Genomic DNA, 16038 nt, shown 5'->3' on the forward strand with positions numbered 1-16038 from the left:
TCTTTGAATCACAAGAGGAAAATGATAGGTTGGATTTTCATGACGACTCATTTTCTCAAATCATGAGTACTTGTTCTGAAAACTGGAAAACGCCATTGCTCATCTTCCATCTTTGAAATGGAAGAAAGTTGAAGGAATCTTTCATCGCTGTTTCCTGCAAACATAAGCTATGAATAATGCAGATGCTAATGCAGGTCTAGTCCATCGTCTTGGGTTGATCACACTGATTAGGGTGCGTAGAACCCACTAAAATGTTTTTATCCATGGCTTCTAATTTTTGTGCCAAGCACGCAATCAACCAAAGACTTGGGTCATAACATTGTGTCTACTCTGTACTGATATATGTTGGAAGGACATGGATCCACACAATCCATTCATTTCAAGTGTGAGAATGTTTTCAACACTATAGCTAGTTTGAAAATGCTTTTAATTAATCACAAATTCAAACTCCTTGTTTTGCTCATCATCTTATTTCTTCTAACAAAGACGTGAAAGTTTTTATGGAAAATATTTTCAATTATTTCATGTAAAATAATAAGATGGTCAACGTAAAATTACCCCATTATTCCTATAAAATGTCTAACCAAATATTTTTCCGTAAGACATTTTCTAAACTGATAAAACTCTATTCACTGTAAAACCCCTGTACCCGACCCGAACATTGGGTCAAAGCACCGGGATGTTTGTTACATTCACTACTACATTCTTCACTCATCAAATATTTTCTTATAAACTTCATAATTTTTCAGTTTAGTCCCTTTTTGTCATAAAAGTTCAATATTCACTAATTAATCATATTAAATCAATTTTATTTCTTGTTACACTTTAATCACATAACTTATCTCAATATCTTGTTCCACATATCAAATTTCTATGTATTTCACTTATATTATTTCATCCACATATTTTTAAGTTAACAATTTAGTCCTTGTCATCATAAAATTTCTATATTTTTCAACGATACTTTATGCATATCTCATTATCTCATAACACATGCATTAAAATTTTATCATAATTTCCTTATTCACATATTAAATATTGTTTCACACTTAAACTTTTGTACATTTTTTAATTTAGGCCATATTGCCATGTAATTTATTTTCACCATATAAGCTTAATCAAATAATTCATTATACTATCTTATTTCAAATAACAAATTTTCACGCATTAATATCATGAAGATTCATTATTTACTATAATTTCACATTAACATCACTTTGTAATCAATTCACTTCTTCATTTCAACTCTTTATCGTAAATCTAAACTTTATGTTTGTTTCATTGAAAACAACTTTATAAAATATTTTAGTAAATTTGCCAAACATAACAAAAAACATTTTACACATACATCAAAACACCATAATATATTAACTTTTTAAAAAATTAAGTTGTTTTCGAAAACCATTTTAGTGAAACAAACGGAGCCTAAATTTAGAGTGTTTATGAATATGGTGTTTTTAAATTTAAGCTTTAATATGCTTTAAAAATATAGGTGGTATCTTACCTAATTTCACTAGGGATATCTAAACTTTACTCAGAGAATGGATGATATAACATTTTTAGAAGAAGAAGAATATAATAACAACAATAGGCTAACCCGCCATCTTCCATTTCCATATATTGTAATCAACATGGCTTATCAATTGTTTATTTTCATGCTGCTCTGCTTAACGTTGTTATCTAGTAAAGTCACATAAACCCAACATGCATATTTACAGTCCATATATACTACTATAAAACTATATCTTGAAAAAACATATGTATTGTGGGTATGGGGCAAAGCATAATCTTAGGATCCTTTACTTGGTTCAACTGTAGATGGATCATGGAGCAAGCCCATGTGTTTGTTTTCCAATGGGTCCTTCCCATGTTTGTTGACAACTAGGCCCGTCTTCATCCTCCACCCAATCATTTGTCACCATTTTTTGCTGATAATATCGCAGTGCCACAAATAGCATGAACGCTACACCATTTTACATCATTGAAAAAGGAACAACCAAAAATGTTAAAATCAAAGAAAGAAAGAAAGAAAGAACTCAAGCAGCTTTTTTTTTTTTTTATTACCTGCCCAAACTCGTCCTACAAAGGAACATAGGTTCCAAACCAGAGTGAAGATGGCCATTGCCACGGCATTTTTATGGGTGCACGATTCCCATGCATCTCGAAACCGTCGAATCCAAAATTTTCCTTCATTTTCATTTACATTTAAAATAATCATGTACAAAATAAATAAATAAATGATTTTAAAACTTTATTAAAAGGGAGGATAAAGGTGGTGGGTCGAATAAGAATCCTATAGCGAAGATAATGATGTAATGATGGAGGCCTACTTTAGGACCCATGAAATCTAACCCATAGGGGGAACATTTATCAGATCAATCAAGGAAACAGAAAGAGCCGTTAAAATCAATCGGACGAACAAAGATTAAATGATAATGTCAGATGTGAGGGGCAACGTGGATATATTCTGCAACGGTAGAAACTACTGTAGAAATTAATTGTAAATAAAAAATGAAATGAATATAGCATAGAGACAAAATATAATTATTATTATCGCAAGGGAGGGATGGGATTTTACCGTACGCAGTTAACTGGTGGGAATAAGCAGAGCAGACTTTTGGGACAATGAAAACGCCAAAAAAACCTGAGACAGCGAGCACAACCAAGCGTCAGTTAAAAAGTGAAAAAACAAAACTGGCTTTTAGATTTCATTTCACTGTGAGAATTTAACAGTTTCTGTTTCTCTGTAATTTGTGAAAAAAGTGGGGACTTTTACTGTAAAGCCAAGCAGTGTTGTTTGGGTAAAAAGTAAGAACCAGAAAAACCCTTTGTTATACGATTTTAACTCAATATAACTTACCCAATTTAGTCATTTTCCAGATGGTTATAGAGCTGCCACACCTGGCCAAAACAAACAGTAGTACTGCCAGCTGCACAATGCATCAACTTTATTAAAAAAAATGAAAATGAAAACAAATGGTTGAAAATTGGGAATTTAATTATTACACCACCTTCATTGTTGTTGCAGGATCACCAGAAAAAAGTGCCCTGAGTTTTATTAGGAACTCATTCAAGTAAGGAAGAACCAATTTAAGTAACCAAAATGCTTCTTCTTCTCCAACCACATAGCTTAATTCATCCACGTCCACAACTCCCCTGGAATGTTACCCAAACGTATCACAATAAATAGATCAAATTTCATAATTAATAGCATCTGGTGCAAGGGTCTACCTGCAGATTATTGATCTGTAGAGGAATATGGCAGCAAGGTAGACAAGACACACATAGGACGTTGCAGAAATAAAGCTGCAGAAAGGCATTGATCGAACACAGTTTCAGTAATTTTAGACAACATTGAAAAAAAGGAGACTAGTGTCCGAGTGACGATTTAGAGACCTGATGTTGAGGTCTTGGGTGTAAGAGGATGAGATAATGATGAATGTTCCCATCCCAAACACCAGTGCCGATTTCGATACATCTCTCCACATTACTAAATCAACTGGAAACACAAACAAACACAAAATAAGAAAGAATTATGTAAGTTGCAATTATATTCTACATCAAAACTCATTGATCTTCCTACCTAGATTCTGCAATTTGTTCTGAGATTGTGGGAAACTCTGGTAATGATAATCATCTGAGATTGTAGGTTTTGTAGGAGTTGTGTAAACTGAAGCAGCACGTTTTACAACTGGTGGAACCTGTTTATTCAGGGTTGAAGAAAATGGTGAGGTTTTATTATGGAATTGGCTAATTTTCTTCACTTCATTAACAACTTTGTTAGGCTTATCTTCTTGTAACTTGTTCACTTCAGCTTTGCCAGGTTTTTCTTCTGGTAATTTCTTCCTTTCATCAGCAAGCTTCTTTTCTGGTATAGTCATTTCCTTGATGTCAAAACTCTTCTTTTCATTCTCAACCTCCTCAATTTCCTCCTCCTCTTCTTCTTCTTCAGAAATTTCTTCATCATCTCCAACACCAACACCATCACCATCATCAACTATATCTCCATTGCTTGAAATGGACGTTTCTTGGCACACACCAAACTCTTTACACTTCTCCTCAGACTCAGATCCATTCTTCTCCTCATCTTCATCAATGGGAACATTATTTCCCTTGTTTTGATCATCCAAAACCAAAACTTTTTGATTCCCTTCATTTCCATTTCCATTACCTGCAGACTGATCTGATTTGGACTTCATTAATTGAACTGAATTCCCCTCCATTCTCTCACCACCTTCATTAACATCTTTACTCCTTTTGGGAACTTCAGATCTTGGCTTCTTCATATGAATTGGGCTTCTCTCAATTCCATCAACTGACTTACTAAGCTCCCTCATTCCTTCAGATCTTCCTTTCTTAACCTGTACTGGACTCTTGATTCCATCAACAGACAAGCTCAAGTCTTTGCAATGCTCCAAGGATCTTCCTTTAGCCACCCGAATTTGGTGGTTTCTCTTACTAATTCCACCAACAGACACACTCAACTCCTTGCATTGTTCCTCGGCTTTGCCTTTAGCAATCTGAATTGGGTTCTTCTCTAACCCTTCAAAACTCTCATTTTTCCAAGTTTTTCTCATCCCGACACCGCCGACAACAGGTTGGCCTTTCTTCAAGCTCAATCTTTTAGTACCACCAACACCATTACTGTTTTCTTCAGTAATGCTGCCAGCATTGAAAACCTTAATTCCACCTTTAACTTCATCACTCTTCATTCTAGTTTCCCAGACAGAGCCTGCAACAACACTGCCCTTAGCTTCACCTCTTCTGAAACTCAAATCCATCTCTTTCTCTCCTATTTATGTTGCCCCGTTTTACCCTTTCTCACGGTAATCGAGTGCTAATGCGACATGGATGTAAATAATTGGATAACAGGAGACTTTAAGATGAAGAAATGGAGGTTGGTGGGTTGGAACATTAAAATCTTTCCCTTTGTAAACAAAAGGGGGATTGGGGTTTCTTTATCCTTTGCCTTTCTCTCTCTCTCTCTCCCTCTCTTTTGTTCTAATTTCTTCCCTTTTTATTTAATGTTGAGTGTGGCTACTCATGGGAAGTCTGAGATAGTGGGATTATATGATTAGGGGCTATTGTTGTTGTTGTTAAGGATCTTTCCTTTTCAAAAAATATATATAATATATGAGACTCAGAATTCACTGTATGCAACCACCAATAAAACTTAATGTTCATGTTCAAATTGTAAAGCAAATTCAACGGAAAATCCCTTACGGTTCGGTCGGTGAGGATTGTCACTATTAGGCCATGTTTTGGTTTGGACCGTTGAGTTTGATTAGTGTTGGTGGCACGTTCCGTAACAACTGGCTTTTTAGGACATCATGCCCGGTCACTAACAGTAATATCGGAAGGTGATATTATTTCATGTAAAGCAGGATTTGACAAGATGATGAATTGCAATGATGAGTCGTCATAAAGGCCACCTAATTAAAGCACTTAATCACTGAAAAAAAAAGTAATCCAGAGAGTTTAATCTACATGTGGAGGAGTCTTAGAGAGTAAAAGAAAATGTAAACATAGTAATTATTGAAATCAAAGCAAGTGACGGAGTCACACTGAGAAGATCCAAAGCTAACTAAAATATAGAGTCAATTTCTTGGGATTCCAATATGTGGATTTTGGCATTGTCCACCATTATTATTAACAATAATAATTTAAGCAGCAATAAAGTGTGATTCCTTGTATTGAGTCTAGTTTAATGGGATACCTAACCCAATCTTTGTGTAGGTATGTGATTATTATGGCGTTGAAGGCACGTGACTCTGAGACAAAGTTAAGAATTTTGAGAGTACCACAGCAATGGCCTACTGTATTCAGCTGAGCTTAGTTTATTATACGTTTAAATTAAGTAGTAGTTTTAGGGTTGACCCACAATCCTCCACCTTCTTGGTATTGCAACATAAAAACGACTCTGAATTTCATCAATTTCTGATATTGGGATTGCAATTAGTGTCGTCAATGCCATTTCTTAATCGTTGCTTTCAATACTAAATTATTCTTTCTATGCCTATCCTATTTTAATGTCATTATTACAGGCTTATTATAATAATATTTATATGAACAAATAATTAGTGGAACTCAATTACAAATAATATTTGAGAAACAACTCTACTCCATTTTTCTCTAACCAATTATACTATACTATCTTTTAACATGTTTTACAAATCTACATTAATATATTTTATTAATTAATATACAATATAGTTATAATTTTTGTTTTTATTTACATATAATTTCAATATTTCTTAATTTTTATTTAAATATACACATTTCTAGTATAAGATCTCCGATGGTCATTTTATACTTTCATCTCAATACCATCGCTGCAATTGAATCCAAAAACATACCTCATCACTGATTCTAATCTCACTGCTACCATATTCAATATCACCACTACAATAATTAATTTCACGCTCATCATTGTTTTTAATTTCACCGAAAGTAATCTCACCAATGATCCGAAGGAAGCTAAATGTAATGGCCTAAATTCTAGGTTATCGGAATAGTAGTTTCGAGACCACAAATCTGATGAGGAAAAAATTGTTTTTCTTATATTTTTATGGTCTACGATTTCACAAAATGATTTCGTGAAAATTTCGTTCGAAAATTTCGACGCTTGGACACTCAATTTAGTCAAAAGAACTAAATTATAAAAAGTGCAAAAGTTGAGTTCTACATGTTAGAGGTGTCAAATTGTTATGAAACTTTAAATAAGAGGTTCTTATATCGTAATTAAACCATAAAATTTCCAAGGACAAAAATAGGCATGCATAGATAGAAATAATTGAAGTTTTTAATGAAGGGTGTTTTAGTAAAAGATTAATAAAAAGAATAAAAAGGGAAAAAGATGACAAAATCATCATCTTCTTCATTTGGACGAAATCAGCAAGGGGGGAAGCCATAGTTAGGGTTTTCAAGCTTTCAAGCTCCATATGGTCCCATGTAAGACCATGCCTAGGGCATGGCGTTGGCACCGAGATGAGAGGTCCCATGCAAGACCATGTCTGAGACATGGCGTTGGCACCGAGATGAGAGGTCCCCCGTAAGACCATGTCTGGGACATGGCATGGGCACCGACGTGAGAACATTCCATGTAAGACCATGTCTGGGACATGGCTTTGACATGTTATTATCAGAGGAGACTCAAGTATCCTTATTATTCCAATGTAGCTCAACGGGATAATAAACGAATCATGTTCATGAAAGTTCAGTTAAAAACATGAATGGCAAGCTCAGGTAAGTTATAAGAGTTAAGAACTTATTATATTATCAATTGATATTCAACGATGCAGCAAGAGAAGAGTAAGTTATGCACACAAGTATTCTAAGTAAATAAGCAAGAGAACTAGAATAAGATTAACTAAAGAGTAAACTAGAGATATAGACACTTGAGTTTAATTATTTGTGTTTAATGTTGTTATTTATTTGCTAGTAAACTTACTAAGCTTTATGCTTATTTCTTTTATTTCTCTTTCTCTTATAGTATTGCCAAGCTACTTCAAGGATCCTAAAGAAGTCGGAGATCGTTTACACTATAAACCACAACTGCTCGGTATTTTATGATGAAACACGTTTGAGTTATGGCATGTATAGGGATTTAGTTATTTTGTATGTTTGTAATTATGATTTTGCTATAGAATGATGCGTAAGTATTTGATGATGAATGGTTGTTTAAATGGCCAAGGATGAAGATGTTTGTTGTCATAAAAGTGTAGGTGATACATTATGTATGGAAATCATTAAAGGGTAAAATTTTGCAAAGAAACAGAATTCAGGCAGCAACAGTGACGAGAATTTGAAAAATCACCTAGGATAGTATAAAATGAATTAGAGGGTGAATGATATGTGGAATTAAATCTTGTTGAGTCTATTTTCATAGAAAAATAACGGTTTAACAAAATGAATTTTATATTTTGAGATATGTGTATTTTAGTGAGAAAGGGTCAGATCTATTTTTTTGACTCCTCTGTTCTGAGTTTAGAAAATCATTAAAAATTGTACAAAAATGGTTAAGAGTTCTAGTTTATATGTCTAGATTCCTTATTGAGTCTATTTTCTGTAGAAACAAGTAAGAACTTTATATGAAAATCCTACAGTGAGAAAAATTATTTTTAGTGGCAAGAGGTCAGAACAGTCAGGTGGTGAAACATGGGAGACTTTAACTAATAAAATGTACTCATTGGCTGAACCAAAAATTCCAAAAATTTTATGGTAAGTATAAATATGAGTCTAGTTTTAGGGAAAATTTATGGAATTAAATTTTGAGTTTCGTAGCTCGAGTTATACTTAATTTAGTAACTGCTGCGCGATTGGACAAATTTGTTGTAAATAGTGAAATAAATTTTCAAACCAAGTTTTTATGCTCCGAATTTGTAAGATAAGCTAAGTAATGCCTCGTGCTCGATTCTGGAAACGGTCTCGGGTAAGGGGTGTTACACTAAAACTTAAGATAAGATATTGTTATAGAAAACTAATTTTACAAAGAATATATTTCATACCTTATGCTTATTGCTATGAATGAAAAGAAGTGATTTTGAAAAAATAAAATTAAATATCACTTGAAAGAAAATATTAATGATGAAAAAAATTATACTCTCAAAAAACATGAAAGAATTTATCTGAAATTTTAAAATTTTTATCATGAACACTTTATTTTAAAAAATTAAATTAATATGACCAATGAAACAATAAATTACAAGTAAAAGGAGAAATATATTAACAAACAATTTATTTTTAAAATTAATCCCTAATTTTATTAATATATTTTTGTTCATTATTAATTTTATTAATCCCCTAATTACTATCACAATTGACATTTTCACGATTGTAGCAATTAAAAATATTTGAGTTTGAACGTGTTTAAGCGTATTTTTTCTTACAATTTAAAAATTAAGAATAGTTATGTGTAGGGATGGTGATGGACAAAATCCATTACCACTCCACAAATGGCATGCTCTCCCCCATCATCTCACTCCACTTTGGATATATTTATTCCCGCTCCACATCGTGTTTTAATTTAATTTTTGCTAGTTATTATTTTTAATATTTTTATTTTTTTTAAAAGCAAGTAAATATTAAACATAAAACATATGAATTTTTATACAACACATTTTTACATTTTATAATATAAATGAATAAAAGAGTAATTTCGAGATTAGACGAGACAAGTAATTACTGCGACTACTTGTTACCTTATGTTTAAAAGAAATCTACTCATCTCACCATGCATCCATTTTCTTTTTTTCTTTTTAAATTCTACTTCATTTAATGACCGATTTAAAATTTTGCCTTAAGCATCGCCGTAACTTGTCTATTATATACTGCCTCTTATATACTACTGAAGTGGTTTGATATCGATTTATTATTCATTAAAAACAAATACCCAAAATTATAGCAGGTATGTATTAGGTGGGAAGAAGAGATATCTCAAAATGTCTAATTCAACATTTAATGTAGGTATATGGAATAACTTTAGTATAATATTGTAGTGACATCAAAATGTGTGTTTTTGGGTTTCAAGCTACCTAAGGCTTAGAACAAGTCTCGAGAGACGGTATGCATATTTTGAAGCAAATTACCAATAATTAAGGTATTAAACCACCACGTGAGTGCTCTCAATTGCAAGCAAAAACCATTTTTTTCTCTAATTGCTTAGAACTCACCAAATACTTGAAACACTGGATTGCAATGCTCATTTTAAAGAACTTGGAGTGGAGAGAGTAGTTCATCATATCCCACCATTTGAAGTATCCTGCTAACAAAAGCATACTATCAGAATTGTTATTATTTATCCCAGATATGGCATATGCTTCTGCAGTTAATTCCCATTAAGCTCACTGCTTTCATAGTCGATGTGTCTTTTCAGTTTTTATGCCCAAAACAGCCTCAAAGGTGTTAGCCTTTTTTTTAATAGCAAGTATCTGTCATTTGAAGAGGGACTGGCACAACCTTGCCTTACACCCCAAGGGAATTAATCAAAAAAAAAAAAAAAAAGGGGTCTAAATCCCATGAAAAGGACTAAAGTCATAGAAGCTATGGTGGTTCCGGTGACACCATCTTCGGCAGACAGTTGATGACTGCTGAATACAGGAAACAGTTAGCAGAAACATATGGCTTCAGGCAAATTGGAGAACCAGTTCCAGATATTGTTACATCAAAGGATATGTTATATAGACACCCTTCTAAAACAGGTTGTTTTTAATGGTTGCCTTTGCCTCATCATGCATCCAACTTGTTCCTTTCATTTTCCTTGATTTTGGTCCGAAGTATAGTATTTTGCCATTCTTGGACCCGCTTCTGGGTTAATGTTTGGGCCATATGGTTGCCTATATGAACAAGACTGTTTAGTAATCTAATTTTATCATTTGCATTTATAGGAAAGTGGATCAGGGTGTTTAAGGATGGGTTAACTTATGCCTTTATTGTGATACTTGGAATTGAACAAAGAAAATTTGAGGGAGAGAAAAATAGAAAGACAGAAAATATATATTTTATTTCCATTGGTGTCCTTCGATGTTCATACCTCGCAGGTATGCCATATTTATTTTAGAACAGCTGTGTCCACAGTTATCATTAGTAAGTTAACACGTCTCACTTCCCCTATTTAATTCAGATCAAACAAAGTCACAAGGGTGAACATCAGTTTGGCCTGCATTTTCGAGTTTATGGCAACCGGATGGCGATTGATCAACCTAGAAGACATGAACCCTGGGATGGATTAAGTTTTTGGCTAATACCATGGTTGAGCTATCCCTTTTCTGTAATGCTACTTTCCTAGTCTCATATAGTTATCACTTATCAGGCAATTTATCAGTGTACAAGTTTTGGCAAATGAGTGCTTTCATACTGGTGCATCACTCTGCTACCCTCGTGTGCCCTTTTCCAAATCTTCATAAATTGGATTGCAGCTCAGGCTCAGCTGAATGGAACAGTACAATGTGATTCAAACTCAGATACCATGAAAGCTTAACTTCCAACAATATAGATGTTGACATTCCCCATCATATTTCTTCAAGGATTACAAGCAATGATTCTGTAAATCCTCCTCTCGCAACTCTTTTTTTTTTTTTTTTGTTGGATTGACCAAATCTGTCAGTACTTTGATTAAAAACATCAATGATCTACAGGGTGGTGACATTGGTTGGCACCAGATAGTTGTTATGGCTAACATATGAGCTTTTAACTGTTAACTAATTGCAAACCTAATCTTAGTTACCCACATTTTTATTCATTCATGTAAGAGAGAGAGAGAGAGAGAGAGAGAGAAGTGATACTATATCCCCCCCCCCTTTCGGCCTCTTTGAATTGGTGATCAAACATTCATCAATGGTGAACAAACCTACTAAATGCAGGCTGAGTTTGTTGTGGTAGGAGGGTTACCTTTAGTAGATTTGGTGCATCAGAAAAAAAAATCCCTTGAGAATAGATTCAAAGTAGATTTTAGGATTCTATCCAATCCATAACGTATCTGCACCTAAAGCTGTTACCCACTTTGCCCAACTTTATGCAAAGAACCACTTCATCATTCTGTCATATGTTCTTCTGATTCAGAATAAGATGGTAAAGCAGTTGCAACTGCTCACATGTAATCAGCATTTTTTTTATTCAAACTGGAACTCAATTGCAATGGAACATTGATGAAGACTAGGTCAAAAGTGGAAAAGATAAAGTGGTCTGTCCTAAAGAGAAAAAAAAAAGAAGGGCAAGAAAAATCTTAGTGACCTTGCCTTTGTGACATGTCTGTTGAAAAAGAGGAAAAAGTAAACAACAATATACCCAATTTTTGCTGCAGAGTACCGTATATGCAAGTGAAAATTTGTGAAGTATAATCGTTGAGCAATCAATTTTCATTTCTTTGAAACAGCATGCAAGCAAACTCTGTACAGTACAAGACTTCAAATATGAGCCTTTTAAGGCTGTAATCTTTGCCTAACCTATATGATTTTTTGTTTTAATTGTAAGTTCATCCACTATGTTCTTTTACTAACAAAAAATGAAAAAGAGAAGACTGCTACAACCGTGAGTTGAATCATATAACCGGTGGCGGTGGAGTTTCCCATACATCAAACACATTTTCCTCGCTATGAAGCGCGAAGAGACGATCACCCCCGATGGAGAAATCGCAGATGGAACCTCCGTAACTTCTTCGAAGCCTTGATGTTAGGACCCAATCAGGACCACAGAACACTGAGATGGAGTCATTCATTGATGAAAACAACTGCCCATTATGCAATGCCAATTTGGGGTAGCAAGGCTCATCAGGCATTTTCCCCTTGAGCAACCTACTTCTGGAACTCCATCTCACACTTCCTCCATTGATTCTTAAATCTATGAACCCCAAATCATCATACTCATTCACTACACAGACAGAATTACATTCCTCCATTGCAATAGCATCTCTCACTCTCTTCTCATCAACAGTAAATGGAGCACCAATATCAGACCAAGACCAAACCATTCTCTTCTCCCTAAAATCAAGTAAGCTGATGTAACAGTTATCTTTCCTGGGAAACAACGTGGCAACTAATAAACAGTTGCTCTCATTCAACCATTGGAGCTTATCAGCATCACCAAGGGACCAGCAAGGACTCTCATAAAAGAAATCCATTTGTTTACCAGTAACTTGGTCCCAAACCCCAATCCCATATTCATTGCTTCTTCCTTTACAACTTGCAAAAATCTTATAATCTGGACTGAAACTCAAAGCCCCAGCGGTGTAACTCTTAATTTGATTATCATGAACAACGTTGAACTTGTATCTCAAATCTCCAGTTGATGAACTGAACAAGCCCATCCCACCATCTCCTTTCCCTAACCTTTCGCAAGCACTTATCAAAACATGCTCCGAGTTGACCCAACCTATGTCGTTGACTCTCTGGTAGTCAAGATTGATTGGCGGGTGTTCCTCTAACATCCAATCAAAGATATGAACCATGCTACCATGAGCTACGCAGCAGCCGCCATCTGGACCAGCTCGGATGGCGGTTCCATCCCCTGGAGCTCGTCCCGTTACTGACCTGGATAGCTTTAACCTGTTACCATCAAATGGACCCCATTTGGCCGAACGGACATGGTCAATTAAGCCGTAAAACATGGCTTCTCTGTAAAGAAGCCTTTCTGGGACATTGGAAGGAATGTAGAGATCGCCTGTTCGGAGGAGATCGAGGAGGACAGCGAAACAGTCGGGGTTTCTGTCGATAAAGAATTCTTGGCGGTTGTTTGGTGGTTGTTGTAAGTCCCAATTGTCGTCAAACAATGCACCGAAAAAAGAATCCCTGCCTGCGTTTGCGAGTGTTGTCGCCGTCGTTTGAAAGATTCTGCCCCCTACGTTGAATTTCACTACATCTTTTTGGACTCCCATGGCTCGACTCTTTGTCAAAGTTTCAAGAATCCTGGATCGAAACACAGAGGTAAAATTTGGTTTTGGTCTGGGAATTGAGCGTTTGGGAAAAAAATACAAGGCAGAGGATATATAAATTCTAGAGAATTTAGAGATAATTTAAGAACAAAAGAGGAATCAAAGCTAGCTAGCTGCGAAACTAACAACAAAGAAAGATGAATGAAAAGCTCAGTTTTTTTGAACTATAAGAGAAGATGCTCTGGTTGAACGAGAAACAGGGGAAATGAATTAAACGAGGCAAATTTAATCAAACTGAAGGAAATTGAGATCTGGGTATTGGAAAGGCTAGGTTTTTAAAGCTGGGTTTTGAATTTCGTGGAATTTGGTGAAGCAGAATTAAAGAATTGGAGCGTCTAAATTTCAAATAAACTGACTCTTCCTCTCTCTCTCTCTCTCTCTCCTTTTTTTTTTCTTTGAGTTCCCTCTCTGACATTGATCTCTACATGTTTTTTTCTCTCTTCTTTGGTCCGGACATTGGTTGAACTTTATGCAGATGAAGTAGTCCCTAATGGGGTCCAGTTTCTCCTCATGTTTTCACCGTTGATGGCTAAAAATATAAAAATCATATGGAATTTTTGTTAATCAGACGGTGGATACATGACGATAAAGATCTTCATAGTTAAATTCAGTTTTGGGGTTTATTTAAAAAAGGTCTCTTTGGTCAATGAAGTCAGCTATATTGAAGTCTTTAGCCAAAAGAGGCCGTGTCTTGTGGGGGTGTCTTAAAACTCTTTGGGTTGTAACTTTATTTTTCTTAAATTCCCTCTTTATTTTGAGCCTCATATTGGAATATGAACTAACAATCCAATTAGACACGCAAATTGAGACTTTGGAGCTTAATTCAACCCTCCAAATCATACAGTATTAGTAATGCCCCTTGTCGTTTAGCATTTGTAACATCAACTCAGTAGGTAAAGATAAGCTTATGGTGTTGTTAATGGGATAAGTATTTAAATCTTTTACAAAAAAATAATAAAAAATATTTAAAATATCTCCAATTTAAAACTCTTCTTTTTTCTTTTTCTTTTTTTTATGTTCCCCTGCTTTATTCACTCTGTTTTTGTGTGAGATTGCTTTGTATGCGGTTCATGGACGGCACATCATGACAGATTGGGTTTGCTGCACTTACTAGAAATCTAATAGGTCGCATTCCATAAATTACTGCTTCATTTTTTTTCATGCTTTCAAGGCACTCTCTTGAAAGTTGTAAGCATTGTCTAAAAGCCCTCAAGTTTTGTATTTGTTTAATCCATCAAACTATGTGGGCCAAAAATTTGTGCAGTATTTGATAAGATTTAGAAGATTCTCTCAATTCAATTTGGTTAGGGATTAGGATTATCTTTATCAGTTGAATCCCTTATTCTTTAAGTCTCCCCAACTCATTACTAGTCACTGTTAAACATTTATAGCACATAGCTTTTGATTGATGGATGGATGAAATAAATACAGATAGATACAACAAAAACCTGGATTTTTTCCTTGTCATTTTATGCAAATGAGAAAGAACAAGTTAAAAAGATTTGAATTGTTGAATGAAATAAACTTTATTAACCCATAAGTCCATATTAAGCAACCTTCAATGGCTAATGATTTTTCTTGTTTCTTTCTGGGTTTTGATTGTTAAGTATAATTATGGGGGGGTTGGGGGGAATGACACCATAACAAACACTTAAAGTAAAGTAATTGCTTAGGAAGATTCTTGGAGCTTCTGTCAAAAGATAATCAAACTTTACTTCAAGCTTTATTGACATTATATAATCACTATTACAGTACTAGAAGAAGCTATCTTTACCTTTAACTCAAAGAGACTTGGGTTCATCAGTTTTACTTTTGTCTTTTCTAACTTGTGTTCAATAGTTTCACTGTCTCATTCATGTTTCTGGTTTTTCTCTTCTTTTAATTGCTGGAAACTACAACCAGCACTGTGAAAAAATCATGTTATACCATTATTTTACGTTGAAAATACGCAAAAGTACAAATGTTTGTGCCATTTTTCCTGCTCTGAAACTTACTTCAATTCTGTATCTTCCTTTGTTTCAGGAACTTTGAATCGCAAAGTACAATCTGGAAATCAGTTTTTGATAGTGTTGTACTGTCGTGGATTGCCCAAAAAAAACGACACTAAAATTACTTACATGTGGCAGCTTCACTCAGCTGGCTGGTCCCCATTTGGTTCCAATTTCATTGATGCCAAGCCTACAAGGTATATTTATGTTACTCTAACACCAACTCTCAGAAAATGGTGAAATTTTAGTTTTCATCCATTTGTTATGCTTACATTTGAATTTTTATTTTTATATTTTAATTTGATATAATTTGATCTCTACTTTTACAATAACATAAGTTAGTAAAAAAGAGAATAATATTCTTAATTATTTCTTTAAATTGTTGAAGTGAATTTTTCTTTAAAATACCTCTTTAACACACACATATAAAATCTATCACGATATGATAAATTGGAATGATATTATAGAGAAATTAAATTATGTTAAATTAAAGTATAAATACTAAATTTTAAAGTAGAGGAACCATTAACCACAATTTAACCTACAATAATCTATACATAATACTATCAATAATCATTTGATTTAATAAATAATGATTTTTGAATTTATTTTAATTGGATTTTT

General features: G+C 34.2%; 2 protein-coding genes across 2 annotated transcripts; both read right to left on the reverse strand.

The window, feature by feature from the left end:
• Positions 1-1576: 1576 nt before the first annotated feature.
• Positions 1577-5075, reverse strand: LOC105769558 (reticulon-like protein B21). Its single transcript, XM_012590263.2, has 8 exons — positions 3584-5075; positions 3397-3499; positions 3232-3306; positions 3012-3156; positions 2861-2930; positions 2579-2644; positions 2065-2187; positions 1577-1963 (listed from the first exon to the last, which is right to left on the reverse strand). The coding sequence occupies exons 1-8, from the start codon at positions 4779-4781 to the stop codon at positions 1824-1826; spliced, it is 1920 nt and encodes a 639-aa protein (XP_012445717.2). The 5' UTR covers positions 4782-5075; the 3' UTR covers positions 1577-1823.
• Positions 5076-11823: 6748 nt separating this feature from the next.
• On the reverse strand, positions 11824-13880 carry LOC105770232 (BTB/POZ domain-containing protein At2g24240). The gene has a single exon (XM_012591335.2). The coding sequence runs from the start codon at positions 13367-13369 to the stop codon at positions 12038-12040; it is 1332 nt and encodes a 443-aa protein (XP_012446789.1). The 5' UTR covers positions 13370-13880; the 3' UTR covers positions 11824-12037.
• Positions 13881-16038: the final 2158 nt, after the last annotated feature.

This window comes from Gossypium raimondii, chromosome 5 (genome assembly GCF_025698545.1).
Source record: "Gossypium raimondii isolate GPD5lz chromosome 5, ASM2569854v1, whole genome shotgun sequence".
Lineage (NCBI taxonomy): Eukaryota > Viridiplantae > Streptophyta > Magnoliopsida > Malvales > Malvaceae > Gossypium > Gossypium raimondii.

What these genes read in the sequence shown, in the direction of transcription:
- LOC105769558 (XM_012590263.2), bottom strand. Translation starts at nt 4,781, where the DNA reads ATGGATTTGAGTTTCAGAAGAGGTGAAGCTAAGGGCAGTGTTGTTGCA. An exon ending in ATCCTGCAACAACAATGAAG is followed by an intron (nt 2,931 to 3,011) that starts GTGGTGTAATAA and finishes TGCATTGTGCAG; the next exon opens with CTGGCAGTACTACTGTTTGT. An exon ending in CCACCAGTTAACTGCGTACG is followed by an intron (nt 2,188 to 2,578) that starts GTAAAATCCCAT and finishes ATGAAAATGAAG; the next exon opens with GAAAATTTTGGATTCGACGG.
- LOC105770232 (XM_012591335.2), bottom strand. Translation starts at nt 13,369, where the DNA reads ATGGGAGTCCAAAAAGATGTAGTGAAATTCAACGTAGGGGGCAGAATC.